We start from the raw sequence: 18,888 nt of genomic DNA, 5'->3' as shown, positions 1-18,888 counted from the left end.
GGTAAACTCCGCCTCCGGAACAGTGTTTTTGAAGTCATACTGTTGAGGCTGCTAATTTGACTCAAGAGTTGAGAAAACTTAATTGGAAAGTGCCAAGGGACCATGATTAGCCAAATGTGTGATTCAAGAAGCATGTTTTGGAAGGATGGGATTAATTTCAAGTTTGCTTCCAGAGTTCAGACTTACAAAAAACATGAATGCGCATGAAACATGCTTCTGTAAAAGCAGCTTTGTAAACAAGTTCTGTGGTCAAGTGTGGAACTCATCTCCATCACTTACCCCATTCTTTCTTACTTTTCTCCATCGCTCCTCTGTCTTGGTGGCATTAATGAGTATCCAGGTGAGAGGGGACTTGGTACATTGTTGTGCTACTCACACTGACCCTTTCTCCAGCAACAGGTGGTATCCAAACTCCAAAGATGCCCCAGAGGAGTTGGAGCCACATGAACAAGGGAACAGTCATGAGGTTTCAAAGCTTTGTGATCAATAGACATCCAGTGGAGAAGGGAAGGGAAAAATTATGTCATGCAGGAAGAAGAAGAAGAAAAAGAAGAAGACTTCCTCATAGTTGTCTTTGTCAGGGGGGATTGCATTGGAATGCTTCTGAACAAAAGTGGATGAATTGCAGCGATGCTTTATGTTTGTATGCTGTCGCTTTTCATAAAATATCCAGAGGTTGAATATTTTATTGCACTGATTATAATGATGATAATGATAATAGTGATGATGATGATGATGATAATAATAATTATGATAATGATAATTGTAATGATAATGATGATAATGATAATGATGATAATAATGATGATGATGATGATAATGATGTTAATAATTTAATAATAATAATAATAATAATAATAATATTAATAGTAACAACAACAACAATAATGAAAATACCAGTATTGATATTAATGTTTATGTAAAATGACTACATATAATGATAATGTCTAGTCTCTTTGAGATAGCACAACTAAATAAATTGTGTGATACTTATGTACAGGAAAAGACATCTGCTTTTCTTGATTTTAGTACCTACCAGGCAGTTGGGAAGCACCTCCCTGTACGTACCCAAATGAGGAGCTATGTGTGTCTGGAGCTCACATCTTCAAACCTCCACTGCTTCATTTTACATCAACCTCATAGTAATAAAGATCAATGGGGAGAGGTGCCTGGATTAACACCTGCCACCCCCTGCAGACCTGATGGAATGGTCCAGAGACCCCATAGGGCTCTCTGTTGAGCGCCGCACAGTGGGATGCCGCAGAATTAGAGGAGAGGGGAGATTTATGCTGGCTGGAGATCTCCGCTTGAAAGAGGGGTATTACAATGGCTCCACCTCCCACTGGGATATGCTAGTCTTGGTACCTCAGTGCTCACAGACTGTGGTATGACCTGCTGAGTTTGCCTGCTGTACAGCCCTTTTCCTGACTGTGTAATAAATAAGAAGCATGTGCCACACCTCTTTTCATTTTTTTTTTCGCCAATATCAGTTGTGTTCCCTTCCATGTTTTCTAACACTGTAATCAGCTGTGTTTGCTGAGCAAATGCAGTTCTGTTGTCGAAGGGAGAGAATATCTCGACCAATGAAATGACATCCATATTATAAGGACTGGAGTAAGTGCAGTCAATTTTGAATGAGCTTTGGGGAGGCATGGGGAGTTAGTGAGTTGCATATCATATGATGAAAGAAAGCAATGAAATTAAAGTTACTGATTGCTAAGAGAGAGATATTGTGCAGTAAGCAGGAGAGATCTAGTACTTTGAGTTACGAGGTGGTGCCTAAGGTGTCTTCAAATAATAGAAAAAAAATAATAGAGGAGTAGAAGTTTGTCAGTTGTGTGAACGAGCTGTCCCTGGATAAGAAATCCTCATTTGTTATGTGTGAAATATGTCTAATTTGGCATTCTCTTCAAATAATATCATTTCTTCTTGATGCCCTACAAGGTGCTTATAAGATAGCCTTTAGGCTCCAATCTTCTAGAACAAATATCTTTTATGGAGATGTGGGAAATTCACTTCATCTTTTTGTGGGTATATACATAAAGCCAAAAAGAATACTTCACATAGGTGGCTGTTATTCTGGGCATTTTTTGATGCTTTGTTAAATGACATTGGTATATTCAAATGGCAAAAATGTTAGTGTCAGTTCCGTTATATCTGGCAAAGTTTCTTGTTTATGCTGCTTTTCCTGTATCTCCCTCTTCAAACTAACCCTCCATTTGCTTGTGAAATTGAAACTGAGAAATCTTTTATGTTGCCACGAAGTAATTTTGTCATTTTTTCTTTCTTCAGAGCAGCACTATTGCACAGCATGTACTAAACAGTAACACGAGAATTTAATGAGTTTATAGAACCAAGATCATGTTAACATGATTGAAGAACATTGTTGGGGGATATTTCTTGTACTTAGCATAGGTATGCTACATGAGGTGTATCATAGACTGATAAGATTTCAGGCAGAATCCTCAAAGTCAAACATCACTGAACTTGAACTGTGAATTTCCACCTTCATATACATAAGGATTGAGAGAATGCAGCAATATCATTAGAACACATCAGTTAAATTTTGAGGAAAATTGGACAATCCATTCAAAAGTTATGGATTTTTGAAGCTTTTGCACTGTCACTGCTGAATGAGAAGACTACTACAGTGTATGATGTCGCATGCATAGAATGATATAAAGAAAATATAAAGAGAATTCCACAAAATTTTATTTTTTGAAAAAAAAGTACACATTCCCTTGACTCGCTACTGACATATATGTTAAGGGTAATATTATTCCCCCTGCCTTCTGAAAGAGGTAAGTCAAGTGCTCTATTATTATGTGAGAAAAGTGAAATTATGTTGAATTTTCTTTATACTTTCCTTATCATTCTATGCATGTGACATCACAAGCTGTAGTAGTCTTCTCATGCATTGATTGCAGCACTGAAACTTTTGAATGGATTGTCCAATTTTCCTCAAACTTTCACTGATGTGTTCTGCTGATATTGCTGCACTCTCTCAATTCTTATGTGTATGAAAGTGAACTTGTCCTTTAAGCTAGGAAAATTTAGTGTATAGATATGCAATTACTTTGGTGAAAGGCAGGTGAAAGGTCAAGGTCAAAGATGACCTCAAATTTAGCAAATGATGTCCTTGTCTGGCCATAACTTCAATTAATACCCCTTTCACACTTAGCAAATCTCATGTGAGATCTTCCTGGAACTCCCAGGTGATGGTGTAGTATGAAAGGCATTGTGGGTAAATTGCCGGGTAACTTTTCAGAAATCTAACCCTTGAACCATCCCTGGTAAAGTCTGGAGTGTCCCCTGGAACTCCCGGGTAAAGTTGTTGTGTAAAAGGCATTATAGGTTTACTCCCGGTTGAAAAGTGAAGGTCAGTGTGCCAGCAAAGTGTTGTGAGCGCTTCATGTGTTATCCATAACATGGACTTCTGCCGCGGAAGAATTGAAAAGAGGAATTTAACATGGAGCACATTCATTAGTATGATGTTCCACATTTGATTACCCATTGAATTTTGCTGATGATCCCCCAAGTGAGTAGCATGAAAGGGGTCCTGCAGATATCGCTTGTATAGGACTGGGTTCCATATGACTTTTATGCCTACACAATCATGGAAATTTTGGGAATTTTTTTGTTTGTTTTTTGTTATTAAATGGAAAAGGCTGTTGTCACTATGTAGGAAGTACTTACTAATAGGACATCCACAGGTGTACCAATTTGACCCATCAAGACACAGAAATCACATTTTGTGGTATTGTGTTGTATGCTTTTCAGGATTTTGGGACTATTCATCGTTAGTATTTCGTATGAAAGAGTAAATATTTTCTTTCCTTTTCTTTGACAAAAGTGATCGTTCATGTGCCAAGGGAAAGATTCAGAAAAGTTTTGGAGTGGATAAATTTTCAGAGCTTGATGGTGCATTTCTCCAAACAAATCTCAAAATTTCTCCTTGAACAAATCTCAAGTTTATCTGACATATCATTTCTTTTTTTTTAATGTTGTGTTTTCAACGACAAAAAAGCGACAACAAAGAATCATATACATAATGCATAAATAGACTTAGCACATAACAATCTGAAAAGGGCATATAAATAAGAAGATATCGGCTGCAGGCTGAATTCTGGATTAGTAGAGATATCAATCGATCTTTTATGCAAACCAAGCATCTCCTCCGTGATTGATGTGCTGCCTCTCATCGCCTTGTATGGTATCGTACTCTCATTCATTGGGGAGCCACTTGCCTCTGCCTCTGCGGTGTTGGGATGCTTCAGATTTGCCTCACAAATTTTAATGTTCAATCCAGCAAAGGGGAGATCAGGAACAGAGAGAAAGACACAAAAAAAGAGAGAAAAATAAGTTAGAGAGAGAGAGATAGAAAGATAGAAATATAGAAATAGATAGCTAGAGAGAGAGAAAGATAGAAATATAGAGATAGATAGCTAGAGAGGGGGGGGGGAGAGATACAGTAGAAAGATAGAGATACAGAGATAGATAGGTAGAGAGAGAGAGAGGGAAAGAAAGATGAAGATAGGGAGAGATAGATGGAGAGAGAGAGATAGAAAAATAGATAAGATGTTTTGGAGAGAGACAGAGAATGCACAGTGAAGATATAACACGTGATTGATACAGTCTTTCATCACATCAGCTTCATCATAATCATGTGATATGAAAACATGATGAGTTGAGATTTTAAAGTGATGGTTGTTTGTTATATTTTTCCTTTAGACAAGACCTGTCATGATATTAGTTTATGTCATTCTTCGACTGACATAACAAGTGGGTGATCTTTTGTTCTCATGGACAGTGCAAAGTTAAAACACCTTTATTTATTTCCCATTGAGTTCTTGTTAATCATTATTTTCTTGTTTTCAAGAGAAAAACTTCCTCTTCAGAGAACTCCTATATTGATGTGTGTATGTTCAACTGTTTTTATCAATAGCAAAGCTGTAAGAAAAAAATACACACACACAACCATTCACAGCACATATTTATCTGCATTTTTTGTGAAACTGTTGTGATACTTGCTACATTAGAAGGGCCAGTGATATCATCAGTGTGTGTGTATGTGTGTGTGTGTGTGTTTTGCATGTACGTATGTTTGTTTCTTTGTTTTTGGCTACAGGGCGAAAGGAAGATGAGGAGGAAGAAGCTGATATTTGAAAAATGCAACAACAACCTAACCTCCCCCCCCCCCAAAAAAAAAAAAATACCCCAAAGCAACAAACAAACAAACAAACATACAACCCTGCAAAAAAAAAGCATCCTACTTTCAGCAAGAGAAACTCAGCATGTTTCTTGCATTCACAAATCAACAGGTACCCTTGTGTGCGTTTAACCCTCTGATGGCCACAAACCCAGTTTAATCTCATTGACATTGCAGATGGAAAGGTCGCTGCTGGTAATGAGAGAGCTAATTACAGTTTGACTTGTAAATCAGGACCAGGGGGAGGCGAAATGAAATCGGCCTCGTGGTGTGACATTAATCTAACATAGACGACCCCAGAAATGCAAATCTTGCAAAAGAAGAAAAGGAAGAAATGAAAATAAGATTGATTGGAAGTGAAAGGGAAGACCGGACTCTGAGGTAACTGTGCTCGCTGCGAGTCCTGTCGGGATTGAGATTGATATGTTCTTTAAGAGTTGCAGTGATTTGAGTGTCAATAGAAAATAACTGAAAGGAACAGAACCAACTTAAAAGTCTGTTGTTTTCTACTGGTCTGTACGGGCAGGGTCAGCAACTTTTTGACTGTATGATGCATATATATATATATATATATTTTTTTTTTTTATGACAGTTTTGTGTGGGCAGTACTCAGTAACTCATCTAAGTTACTTGGGATGCAGCTAAACATTCTGTTAGCCACTTACATACTAATGATGATGATATGTTCCTGTTACCCAGGGTAGCCTCTTCAACTCAAGTACTCAAAGGGTCCTGCCATTATTATTTTATAACCTAAGCAATGCTGGGTACCCAGTCCAGCCCCCTGGTCAAGAGAGACATGGGGGGGGGGGGGGGGAGGGGGATTGGTACCAAGGAGCAATATGTACTCCGCAGGATTCAAACCTTTTCGTCTTTTCTGCTTCTGTCGGTCCAGACTCATTAACCCACCGTATCGCTGTTGGTCCAAGGAGCTTGTAGCTCTGTAGTAGGATCATGTGTGATTCCCTGACCTGTATTATGTAATCATCTGTGAATGTAATTCCTGGACGCAAGATAACATGATTCACTGGAGATTCTGCCGCATATTTTTACTTTGCTCATCAAGTCTTATCATAACATCTCAACCTCTGATGTGTGACAATCAATCATGACTCTGGATGCCCTACAACTCGATGCCCATCATCGATCAGTTTGTCTTGTATCCCGTCACACTCTCCATCGATCAGGTCTTACGACGCTCGTCTCTGCTTTGCGGGATATGAGTGAACAATGTGAATTTGGCCACTCAGCAGAATGACTCAAGTGTGTCCGTGTGACACATTTAAGAGGCAAGCGATGAAAAGCATCCTGGGAGAACACTCGGGAAGAGAACAGAGCACGGAGAGTTGTCTTTCATCGCCCTCTCGACATCTGAATGCACGGAAAGACTCGTATCAATATTTTCTTGTACTAGATTTGAAAAGCATCAGCTTTTCCATGGCGACAGAGTGTGGCACCGCTCTCTGTGGGGACTGAAAGCGGGAGAATGTTTAGAGCGGACGAGGAATGGAAAAAGTTTGAACCCGCTCATAGAAGGGTTAAGACCATGGTAGAACCTACTTTTGACACTGATGCTACAGTGTAGAATGTAATGTCGACTGATGCATCAGTGGTGCAGGGCATTGCTCGTATGACTCGCATTGGCGGAAAAGTGACAAACCGCAACCAGATGCATGCATAACTTTCCATCGGGGGCTAGTTGGCTTGAATTCTTGCTTCTGAGGTTTCCTACTTGGCTCTGTGGATTGATGCTAAAAAGTGATGATGCTGTATGCTCATGATTTGCTATCTGTTATGTTGTGATGGTGGGCCAGGCGAGATGTAGGGAGAGTGGAGTTATTGCTTTCTTTAGTCGCTATAACCTGTTGACTTTAAGTAGCTACAGTACTTCACGCAGGTGGTATAAAAGTATGTATGTCTGTAAAACATATCAGTGCTATAAGATTCGATTCTACACCATATTTAAGTTGGCTCATCAGTAACATCAGACAAACAGAATGGTAGAGATTTCATTAATATTGGACCTGAGATTAAAAAAAGCTACAAAATTCTAAATTTCTCTGCTTTTTTTCACAAATTAGTAATACTGGTCACAACCACATCCTAAAATTAGCAGCCTGGATGATGTTGTCACGACATCACACATCTATTATTGAACTGTACTAAATTTCATTTTTTTTTTTGCATTAGATCATTGATAATAAGATGTAGCTTCAGTATCTTATTTAGTTCTTGTGAAAATGCAACAGCTCTGACTTTTTAGGGGGAATGAGGACGTCGTTGCTGAATCATTATTTTCAACTGAATTTTGGATGTGCACAACAGTGAAAGGTTGTGAGGTGATGATGTCATTCCATTCCCAATTTACCTGTATTCATCGAAAACATGCTAACTATCAAAATTCCACAAATTTATTTTTAATCCAGTTTGAATGAAATTCTAATCATTTTATTTGATTAAACAAAGTTTACTCTGTTGATTTGAAGTTTTGGGAAGACAGCTTCAACAGGAAGTCACCGAGAAACCCAAACCATGAAAAACAAGTTCATGCCCAATAAGTATGCAAATCATTATTTTATGGCACACATTATCATGTCTGGTTGTGATCTCAAATCAGGTGCAAAAGTGTGTGGAATTTTTTTATCCAGTGATATTTCTCAATAAAGTAGAGGTCTTCTGCAATGATGTTTAGATAATGATGTTTTGTAGAAAGAGCAAAGAAGCTGAATCACCAAATATGTGCAAGCTTGCATGTTATTTGTATGTGCTCACACTTACTTCCTTATGACGTAGCAGTTAGTAAAGTGAGGATGCAACCATGCAATTCCTTTTTTTCTTGACATATTGAACACTAAAGCTGCACAAAAACCCAAATTTTCTCTTTAAATGTGGAATAACCTCTTATTCATCATCAATCCTTTGATTTTGCATCCCTGCATATTTTCTACAGTCATATTTCGTCTAACCCCATTTTTTAGCACCATTTGTGTTATTTTTTATCTTTCTCTACTTTCCCATCTTCAGGAGATGTGAGTGAGGATGACCCCCAGGTACCTCTGGAGGATGCGATGGGGTGTGATGCGGAAGATACCACCAAGGACCAGATTTCAAGCCAGGATGGTTGGTAGAGGGGCGGGGGGAACATTTCACTGTCCTCACTTTGTACCATTGCTCTCAAGAGGATCATAATCTAATACCACATTGCATGCTATGTTTATGCTTGGTTACCCATCTCTTAAAAAAAAATGTGTTCACTTGTGTGTGTTTGTTTGTGCACTAGTATGACATACTGTGAAATATATCTTGTTTTTAGCTATTTTGGACTGCCTTAGCTTGTGTGACATTTTCTTCAAAAAAGTCATATTTGTGTTAAAAAAAGAAAAAAACTAAAACAAAAATATTTACACTTCTGCAACAGAAGCATTACTTTGGCTAGGAATTTGATTGAAGCTCATAAGAATTCTGTTTGATCATTTGTGTAGAAACATTAATATGAAAGTAATCTCAGTTTAATGCATTATCAAGATCTCTTCAAGATTTTCATCACATATGTCTGTTATGAAACAATAGTCATATATTTCTTATCCTATGGCTGTGTTCCTCAGTCACAAATTCAATAACTTGCAAAATGGTCTTACAAAGAATAATATATGAAGTGTCATGCTGTTGAAATATGTATGGCATAATATAATGATTATACAGTATTTCTATGTGGCCTGGCTGCTATTCTGTGAAGCTGGTACAATTGAGACACACATATACTGCAGAGACTACAAACATGGTGACAGGTTGACACAAGCCAGTCAGTTTTGGGAGTGACAGTTGTTGCATCTGTTGCAGAATTGCAATTGCAATGAACCATATTTACAAATCTCTTTGGTCAGTGTAGATCAGAAATTGTGACGTATAGCCAATGTTGACTTGGAGTTGGGTGCAATCAAGTGTACAACACACACACACACACACACACACACACGCACACACACACACACATACACCATTGCACTCTCTCTCTCTCTCACACACACACACACACACACACACACACATACATGCACATGCACACACTCTCTCTCTCACAAATGTACACATTGTTACACCATAACACAAACATGCACAAAGGTAGTAGACCTACATATTTACATGGGCCTCCCTTGCATGCCCATCATCCACTGTCCATTGTCTATTAACTCTTTATGTGCCACGTTCGCACGTCCGACTTGGTCGACGGCGTGCCAACTTCGCATATTCTGCTCAAACCCAATGAAAGCTTTTCTCGCGCTTCTGTTCGTCTCACATATAGCTTGCATTTTATGTGGTAATTGACTATCAAGCAGCGCCCCCTTATAGATTTGCATGTAAATTCTAAGTTTCTGTTACTGTTTTGTGTGCAAAAGTCATGCCTTTACAGTAATGTAGCTACTGGTCATTTCAAAGAAAAACAATCATGGATTTGTCATACAATTGTCATCAAAGCAAAGCTTGGCATTTTCCCTACAACTTTGCTCACTACATGTCCAGCTTAACAGAAATCTATACAGAAAATACATCTTTAAAAAACATAATGCTTTCTTAAAGCATGCCTAAATTGGTGTCTCAGAATAATGTGGCACACAGGGGGCTTCCACCATGGCACATATTGGCCTGAATTCACGAAGGTGGTACAAATGAAACCATGGTTTAAACCATGGACAAAAACCATGGAGCGCCAAGTGTCGCACTGAATATTTCATTATGAAATTGGTCATTTCGTCGACAAAATGATTATTTCGTTAACGAAATTATCATTTCGTGGATGAAATTTTCATTTAGTTACAAAATGTTATCATTTCATTACAAAATGATCATTCCATCAACGAAATGACTGATTTCGTAACGAAATATTGCATGCGACACTTGGCACTCCATGGTTTTTGTCCATGGTTTAAACCATGGTTTCATTTGTACCACCTTCGTGAATTCAGGCCAAAGAGTTAACTCATTGAAGACTAGACCCAAGTATATTTGGGCTGGTGTATGTGGGAAATGCATGTTGTAGAAAATTCTGCCCATCCTCAACGGGTTAAACTCAAACTCGATACTCTGCATCCAACCCGGCATCTCTTTGGCACTTGATTATGTGCTATGACTCAGTGGACCTCGTTCCCTTCACCGGATATTCCTCCAGATGTGGATCAATTCAATTCAATCGATCCTTGAACCATGAACCGAGATTCATCATTCTGATTGACCCTGTGATTTCATTTGTATCACTTTGTCACAGGTCCATTGATCAAAAATGAAATAAAATTAAAAAAAGTATCAGTTACTTTCTTTGTCCGAATGTTTTTGTAAACTTGTTTTGTTTTCATTTATTATCATAAGAAGAATCAGTGGAAATACATTTGGGACAAATTCAGTCCGTGTAGCTTTCGAATGCCTTTTGATGGCTTCTTAGCGCTCGCAGACAGAAAAAGTATAGTCGTATTTATATTCATAAACGCATTATAGGGTCTTGTTCCCTGCCATCCCACACACCGAGGACGGAGGCTTTCGATATCCGTCAAAAAGTCATTAGGAAAGGAGGGGAGCCATTGAAATTTGTGCACCACACTCCCTTGATCAATGTGTAGAATACAAATGTGTCCCCTAAGATGTATCCTCTCTGAATAATTCATCCCCAACAAAACTCCAGGCATGCAGATAAGGTCTGCTTTTGTCATATTCAGACTTTTTTTTTTTCATATATATTTGGGGGGCCCCCTCTCCCTTAGGATGAGGAGGGGATGAAATCATGTCTTGCATCTCCTGACAAACTTCAATACTGACTTAAAAAGAAAGAATATATTGTTTCTTGTGTTTTGTATTGGGTATTTTTTAATGGTTTTGAAGTCACCATTATTAAAAATGTTTGCTGTGTAGGGACCAGCAATGCGTGCCGATGGAGGCAATTTTTTTTATCGGGCCCGATCGGTACTATTTTCAGGGAAGGAAGAAAATCACAAAGTGAAAGGATGTGGTCTGGTTGGTGGTCGGTCTTGGATGCCTGATGATTGACTGCTTGGTAAAACGAGTGCAAGACAAGCATCCATGAACTATTTGATGATGAGTGGAACTCTATATAAGCAGCTGTGATCTCAGTTTTTGGACCTGTAAGATTGACGTGACATCGCATTGGCAGCATTCTACATAGGCCTACAGATTTAACACATAATATTGATATAAGAATCAGAGTAGAGAAATGTTAGAGCCATATATTCTTTAAAAAGTCACATAAGTCTTTTTGTGTCAACAACTGCTCATAAGCCATACAGTGCTTTTCTGTGCTAATCTTGCTTATATATATATTCTCTTCGAAAAGAAATATTTTTTCTTTCTTTTTTTCTGTGGCAGTGTTATGAATCTAAAAAGATGAAAAAAACATTGGAATTGGTAGAAGAAGTTGACTCAAAGGCATGAGATTACATTAACAGCATTCAGAGCAACAGGTGCACATAAAACCTGCTTACTGTTCATCGGAGATAAAGGTGCTGGAAATCATCAAAGACAAGCGAGACCCTTTCAAAATTATATTAGATATGGGATCCTATAATATGCTCATATTTGTGATATTTGTTATATTTGTTATGTACTCAAAAGACAAAAGGGTCAAGTTGTAACTTTTTTTAACTTTAATGCGAAAATTTTTACTTTTGGAATACAGCTGTATTATGGTTCACTTGATGTAATTAGTGTTATTAATTTGGATGTGTACATGTAAGTGTACATGTAATGCCATACTGAGTGACTTAAAGCATCCAATTGGTAGTGGTTATTTTTGCTTGTAATATTCATCTCATTTTGCTCTAATTAATATCATCATTTTCACTGTCCTTGCCTTTCATAATTTTTTGGCTCTGGGATGAAGTCTCCATAGATTAGAAATTAAAGTGGGAATTGTGTGATGCTGGTTTGAATTTGTCTTGGATGACATCATGGTCACATGACCACTGAGCCAAGGCTAGATTTTAGAAGATGGTTATCTTAAAGGAGAAAAAAAGAGAGAGAAAAGAACACATTGCATGAATATGTTCAAGCTTTTACTAATTTGTACTGCTGGCTTTCAGCCTCTCCTGCACTCAAGGAACTTCTCACTTGGGTGTCCTTCCCTCTTTCCTGGTGACTTGGCTCAGATAAAGAAGGGGATAGGATGTTCCATGGAGGGGAAGAGGATCCCATCTTACACGGACGCCCCCTTGCGCTCACAAACTTTGACACACAAACTGCACACTCAGAGATCGAGGGATGGGTTTCCCTGCTCCGCTGGCCCGCACCTTGTGTCTTGCCGTTGTGGGGGGAATTTCTTGTTGCCCTCCCATCATCCATCCCGAAACGGAGTAGAAAGTGGCACTCATTATCTCTGAGTCAAAAGAAATAAGTGGATACTTCCTTCCTCTCGGAGCCCGAAGCTGTCAGGATTCGTCCCCTCCCAGGACGCGTTGGGGTCCATTCCTCCCTCCTCCGACGGAACCCTTGGGATCCGAAATCTTGGCAGCTCGGAGCATTGACTCATCCTCCATCACTCTTGAAAGGAAAAAGGAAGGAGGAAGAGAGAGAAAAGGATGAATTCAGTTTGGGACGGCATTTGGACATTTGTTTTAACAGTGATAAAAAAGGGGCACTTGTTATCTTATCTCTCTGTCTGTGATAAATTTGCCCCTGATGACATACATGTTGATTGTTTATTACCTTTTGATTCAGGGATAGAAGTGACAGATGAAATAAGCACTTTCTAATTCTATGAATATCTGTACGCTTTTCCCCAGTAGATGAAGATGATAAGACGTGAATTATAACTCTGCCAACAAAATGAGCCATTTCTCAAGGCTATGCTATTCATACCACCATTTCCAAGGGACCAAGGTCATCATGCAAGTGGTAGGAAAACATTTCAGATTTTCTTGGGGTCTGTGTTCGCATTAAGGAAATTTTTGGTCTTCTTCATAGTAACACAAAAACATGCTGCCACCGATGTCGCAGGTAATGGCAATGCTTGTACACTCTATGGGCTCCAGCAGGTACTAGCTCCCCATTTGATTATGTACGCCTACCCATTGATTATAACCAACAAGTAGAGGAGGGTTTCTGTGGATGAGACATCTCTTTTGACTATGATGCACATTTCTATCCTGAGAGGTATTAGAAAAGCTAGAGAAAGGAAGTGAATCAAAACTGTAGCAGATGAGCTACATGCGTGTTTGGTTGTTGTTTTTAGTTTTGTTTAGTTTTGAAGAGTTTCGCGTGTTTTTAATTCCACGGAATCAAGACATCGACTACCGGAACATAAGGCAAGCAAAAGTATTCACATACTTTTATTTTTGCGCTAGTTTCTGGTTGCGCGAAATGCGCAAAAATTTCCACTTTTACAGTAATCATCATTCTCCCCCTCATCATCATGTTCATGATTACACACACACACACACACACACACACACACACACACATGCAAAAATAGATGTTCTCACATTTGATTCATAAGGGCCGTAATATGAAGACACATCAAAGCTCCCTTCAAAATAGATATAGATATAATCTGCGTGCATTCTTCCCTTTCTCCAAACTCCTTTACAAGTCTTGCAGCAGGCCCACTCAGTGTAATGCATGATTCAGATGCCATTAATGGAAGACATGAGGCCCTCTTGCTAACCCTCACTGGGACCTCTCCTTCTCTCGCTTACAGAGGACGTCTCCGGGGAGACAGCGGACGACCCCACACATGAATCACCCGCCGAGATGATAACGGGTAAGCCGAGAATATGCAGAACCTTTTTGGTGTCTTTACCAAGTAGTATATAGCTGTATTTTTTTCTTTGGATGTGTGTGTGTTTCAAAACCTTATTATTGCTTCTTTCTCAGTTATTTTGATCATGTATTTCTGTTTTAAAGTTATTAGTGTTATTTTTAGGTTGGGATGTTTGGTCAGAATTGAGTTCCATTTTGATCAGATGTTCTCTCTCAAGTGATATCTCTCTCCCCCCCCCCCCCCCCCCCCCCCCCCCCCCCCCCCACCTTCTGTAAGTAGGCAACTTGGGAATATGGGAGAGCTAGTCTCGCTATCCAGACCCCTGTTTCTTCAGGTAGCACTCTAGCATAACTCTGCGTCCGACAACATCTCCTAAATAGATGATAAAACTCTATATTGTATGTCGGTTGTCCACATTATCAAGCAGTTAAAGAGGATTTTGCCTGAGCTTTCATAGAAGTACATCATGTAGTCTTCAACGTTTGGGTATTTAGAAAAAAAAATGTAATTCAAGAATTAGTTATCTTTTATTATTTAAGAGTGGGGGTAGTACCTTTGGTAATACTCATAAAGTCCAGACCCGATCAGAGTGCAAACAGTTTAATACAACTCGTGCAACAACTTGAATACATACTGTTGTATGCTCACCACCTTGTTTTTTTCTTTAATCTGTTGAGGACAGGCTGATTTTGCTACAACACGCATTTCCCATAGACACCTGCCCGAGTATACTCAGGACTTGTCCTCAATGGGTTAAAAAGAATTAGATTCAGACAGGAGGTAGCTTTTAACCTACTGTCACCGAATGTTTGTCCCAGAATTTTACGTGGATAAATTATGAGGAATCTCTTGACCATAATACTAAAATATGAGTGATCAAGCTGTGCTCTTGTGGTGTTCACAGCATCCAAAGAGTGCCACAGTATCTCAGAATTCAACAAGTTGTCAAAAAGTGGGGGAGGGGGGGGGGACAATGGCTCAGGACCTTGAGCAATCCATCAGCATCACCTGCAGTGAAGCTGATGCTATGCTCCATGCTGACAAAATGGAGGTCGGATGAGATGCCAGTGCTTTAAGTCTATTTAGGTTGCTATCTACCACATCTTCTTTCAGCCCCTTGAGATTCTCAAAACTTCTTCCACCCTCCCAAGTACCCGCAATCGGGATGAAAAACACAGCTACCACCAAACAACATCCTTGATGGACCTTCAAGCCATTTGAAGTATGTGATTGATTCGGATATCCTAAATTGTCCGCGTATTCCCAGCGTGCTTGTTAATGGATATCGTGGCGTGTTTGTCGCGGGGATGATGATGCTGCTCCCAAATCACACCCAGTGTCTTGTGTCTCAGACTACACACCTGGATGAGGGTCGGTTATTTCTTCGTTCTTGCTGACGTATTCTGTCGTTGATGGAAGCTCCATCTCAGATGTGCCCGCGACACCTCCTCTGGGAGTAGGGGGAATTTATGGCAGCTATGTTTGTAATGCGAAAGCTGCGCAATAGCCGTGTGCCCCATCAGACTCTTTGGATAGCATCACAAGATTTGCTCACAAAGTTCAGCTGTACACTGAATGTTGGCATACCCCTAAATTTCCACTGAACTGTTACCCTTTCCAAGAGCATTTTGTTAAAATGGCACCTCTCAATTTTTAAATTTTGCTGAGGGAAACTGACAGTCATATTCAAGTTGACTGTGATGGAAAGAGTACAGTCAAACAAACACATGCACACACAACTGAAAGCTTTATTGAAATCAAACATAGATAAGAAACTAATACAAATTTTGGGTCATACAGACTGTATGCCAAACAGTATTAATGTCACTCACTTAGGCAAATAAGACAATGACATTGTCTTGCAATTTTCCTTTTGCCTGGTGTGTGTGTATATATATGTGATCTTGCATCACAAAACAGACAAAGAGTCGCCAGATATGGATTATTAGTTAAGGGCAGATTCTGAAAGAGCAGACTCTAAGCTTTGAAATGATATAATAGCTCAATTGAAATGGACTCTTCTAACCTATCTAAATATTGGAAAGAAAGCACACACTCTGGAAAAGTGTGAACTGAGAAAAGAGGCTCTGAAGTACAGGGTCTATCTGTCTATTCAAGCGTTTAATCTTTACCAAACCGTGCTCGCTGTGTGATTTACAGGACAAAAAACAGGTTGTAAACCACTGGAGTAACAACAATGAAGGGATTATCAGATTAAAATGAAATTGAGCATGTTCTATCAACACATTCTGTCCATGATTAATGCCAACTTTCAAAGCAGTAGCTCCATCCCTTCCTTAGTTATCAGACTTGAAAGTGAGGAGTGTGCGAAGGGTTTACTCAAGAAATGAAAAGGGGCCTCTGAGGCACACCTGATCTCACTACTCTACAAAAAAAGGGTTGTAGAAGAACTGCTGAAAATCCACTTTCCCATTAATTTTATGACCCAAAACTTAAGAATAATGTAGAGGAAGGGTAGCTCTTCCAGAAAATATGAAAAACTTAATATTGACTTGGTTGACCCGTTTCACATTTTTTGAGTCCTCACGTAAATTCAAGGGGTGCAACTTTTTGTTCGTTTTGTGATGCACGGTCACATATTATATATATATATATATATATATATATATATATATATGCAAATCTCATGAAGTAAGTTTGTTTCCAAGTCTAGTAGAGCCTAAAATGCAATATAGCATTATCATTTCTTCTCACTCTAATTTAAACTCAGTTTTGATCCAGTTTTAAAGCTCTGTTCTGCATTTCCGGTTTTACTCAATTCATTGGTATCCACTCAGATGTGAATTAGAGTTTCCCTATTAAAAGGAGGAGCTTTATAACATTGCAAATGCACAATTTGATATAAATGCATTACCTTCAGTCTGTTCTTTTTTGTATTTGTAATAGTTCAGCTTAGAACTAGAAGTGAATAAATTTTGTTGATTACCAGGTACCTGTAATATTTTAAATTAATTCATGGCGAACACTTTGTATCCATAGGAGCTAATGATTATTTCATTTAAACATCTTGTGTGTATATGTATTTTTTTCAGTGTCAGAATGTCTACATGCTGTTCTTATACTGATTGCTTTTCTTAAAATACAAATGTAGAATACTTGAAAGCTTATGAAAAAGTGGCTGCAACCTTTATCAGAGATCTATGAGAGAAATTCAGGATTCACTTGAAATATTTTAAGGATCAGAAAGCGAAAGGATACTGATATGCCACAATCTAAGCATCCTTTTTACAAATTTCATCAATTTGATTTTTTATGTAAATGCAGATGTTCTACACAGTGCAAGTGATGTAATAAGAAATGTGCCTATATGTTTCTTTTACTCTGTAGACACGGCAGACTTAACTACAGAGATGGATGCAACGTCAGATGGAGCGGACAAGGGTGGAGACACAGGAGAGGAGGAAGAGGATGATGATGACGATGATGGAGAGGATGATGGGGAGGAGGATGATGATGAAGAGGAGGAGATCTACAAGTGTGATATGTGCAGCGAAACGTTCAACAGCATCACCGACTTCATGGACCACAGGAATAAGGATTGCAAGCGAGGTGGGTTTCCTCTCAAAATATGTTTAAACTGTGGCCTCCAAGCTGGGCTGATTCCTAGTGGATTCAATACATGGTACATCAGGTTTCCTTCAAAAGTGGGTCAGGAGTGTGTGCTAGTCACAAGAAATGTATGCTGCAGTGCTGAGTTATATGAATGCCATTCATGATTGATAGCAAGCAAATGTCATTGAATATGAGCTGTGGTAGATTGTAAATGAAACTGCAGCGATTACATTAAAAAAATGCAATAAAGTGTTATTTAGTAACATTGAATGCAACATACAGCTTATACTGTAAAACAAGGAATGTTCACGTGCATTTTAATTTCGCGAGAGCCAAGATTCGAAAAAATTAAAATGCATGTTAAAGTTCTTTTCTACACCATACTCATTGAACGTTTGAGGCAACTCGCGAAAATTTCATGCTGCAAAAATATTGTGTTTTACAGTAGTCAGTGTTTGTGTGTTTGAGATCATTGATGAATGTGATCTCTGCATTTTTGTTTTGTTTTGTTTTGTTTTCTGTCAATGGTAGAAGATGTTCCACTTTTCACCACATTTTTTCATAGAAGTTAGTGTTTTAATAATTGAATGATATTCAATATTGGCAATTTTAGCCTAGTACACCAGTTTGTGTTCAGTGGTAAGAAATGGAAATATTTCTTTGATGTCCACCTTTTTTGTGAATATGTATACACTGCTGCAAATCTTGTTTTTTAGACTGATTCCACCAAAATATTTCTTAAAGGACAAGTTCACCTTCATAGACATGTGGGTTGAGTGAATCCAGCAACAATAGTAGAACACATCACTAAGAGTTTGAGGAAAATCGGACAATCCATTCTAAAGTTATGAATTTTTGAAGTTTCTGCTTAGTCATGGCTGGATGAGAAGACTACTATACCCTGTGATGTCATGTGTACAACGATATAAAGAAAGAACAAAGAAAATTAAACATTTTTTCACTTTTCTCGCATATCAAAAGAATACTCGACTTCTCTCTTGCAGAAGGCAGGGGGAATAATATTACCCTCAACATATGTCAGTAACAAGTCAAAGAAATGTGGACTTTATTAAGAAAGTAAAGTTTTGTGAAATTCTCTTTTTATTTTCCTTATATCGGTGTACGCATGTGACATCATACACTGTGGTAGTCTTTCCATCCAGCAGTGACTGCGCAGATATTTAAAAAAATCATAACTTTTGAACGGATTGTCCGATTTTATCCAAACTTTCTGTGATGTGTTCTACTAATATTGTTGCATTCACTCAATCCATATGTGTATGAAGGTGAACTTGTCCTTTAAGATTAAGACTACCATTTTTTGATGCAGCATCACAGAATTTCT

General features: G+C 38.6%; 1 protein-coding gene across 1 annotated transcript in view; it reads left to right on the top strand.

Annotated features, from left to right (window-relative positions):
• LOC139731657 (zinc finger protein 423-like) overlaps positions 1-18,888 on the top strand; it is a 40,252-nt gene that overhangs the window by 16,841 nt on the left and 4,523 nt on the right. The window contains exons 2-4 of the mRNA XM_071642548.1: positions 8,234-8,329; positions 13,908-13,970; positions 17,319-17,540. Coding sequence (XP_071498649.1) covers positions 8,234-8,329; positions 13,908-13,970; positions 17,319-17,540 — 381 coding nt within the window. The remainder of the gene's footprint in view (positions 1-8,233; positions 8,330-13,907; positions 13,971-17,318; positions 17,541-18,888) is intronic.

The sequence above is a fragment of the Diadema antillarum genome, unplaced genomic scaffold (assembly GCF_040938485.1).
Source record: "Diadema antillarum isolate AM-2024a unplaced genomic scaffold, OU_Dant_1.0 seq00000382_RagTag, whole genome shotgun sequence".
In the NCBI taxonomy this organism is placed as follows: domain Eukaryota; kingdom Metazoa; phylum Echinodermata; class Echinoidea; order Diadematoida; family Diadematidae; genus Diadema; species Diadema antillarum.
The sequence above is the reverse complement of the archived record's forward strand: the minus strand, read 5'-3'. Positions and strand labels throughout refer to the sequence as shown.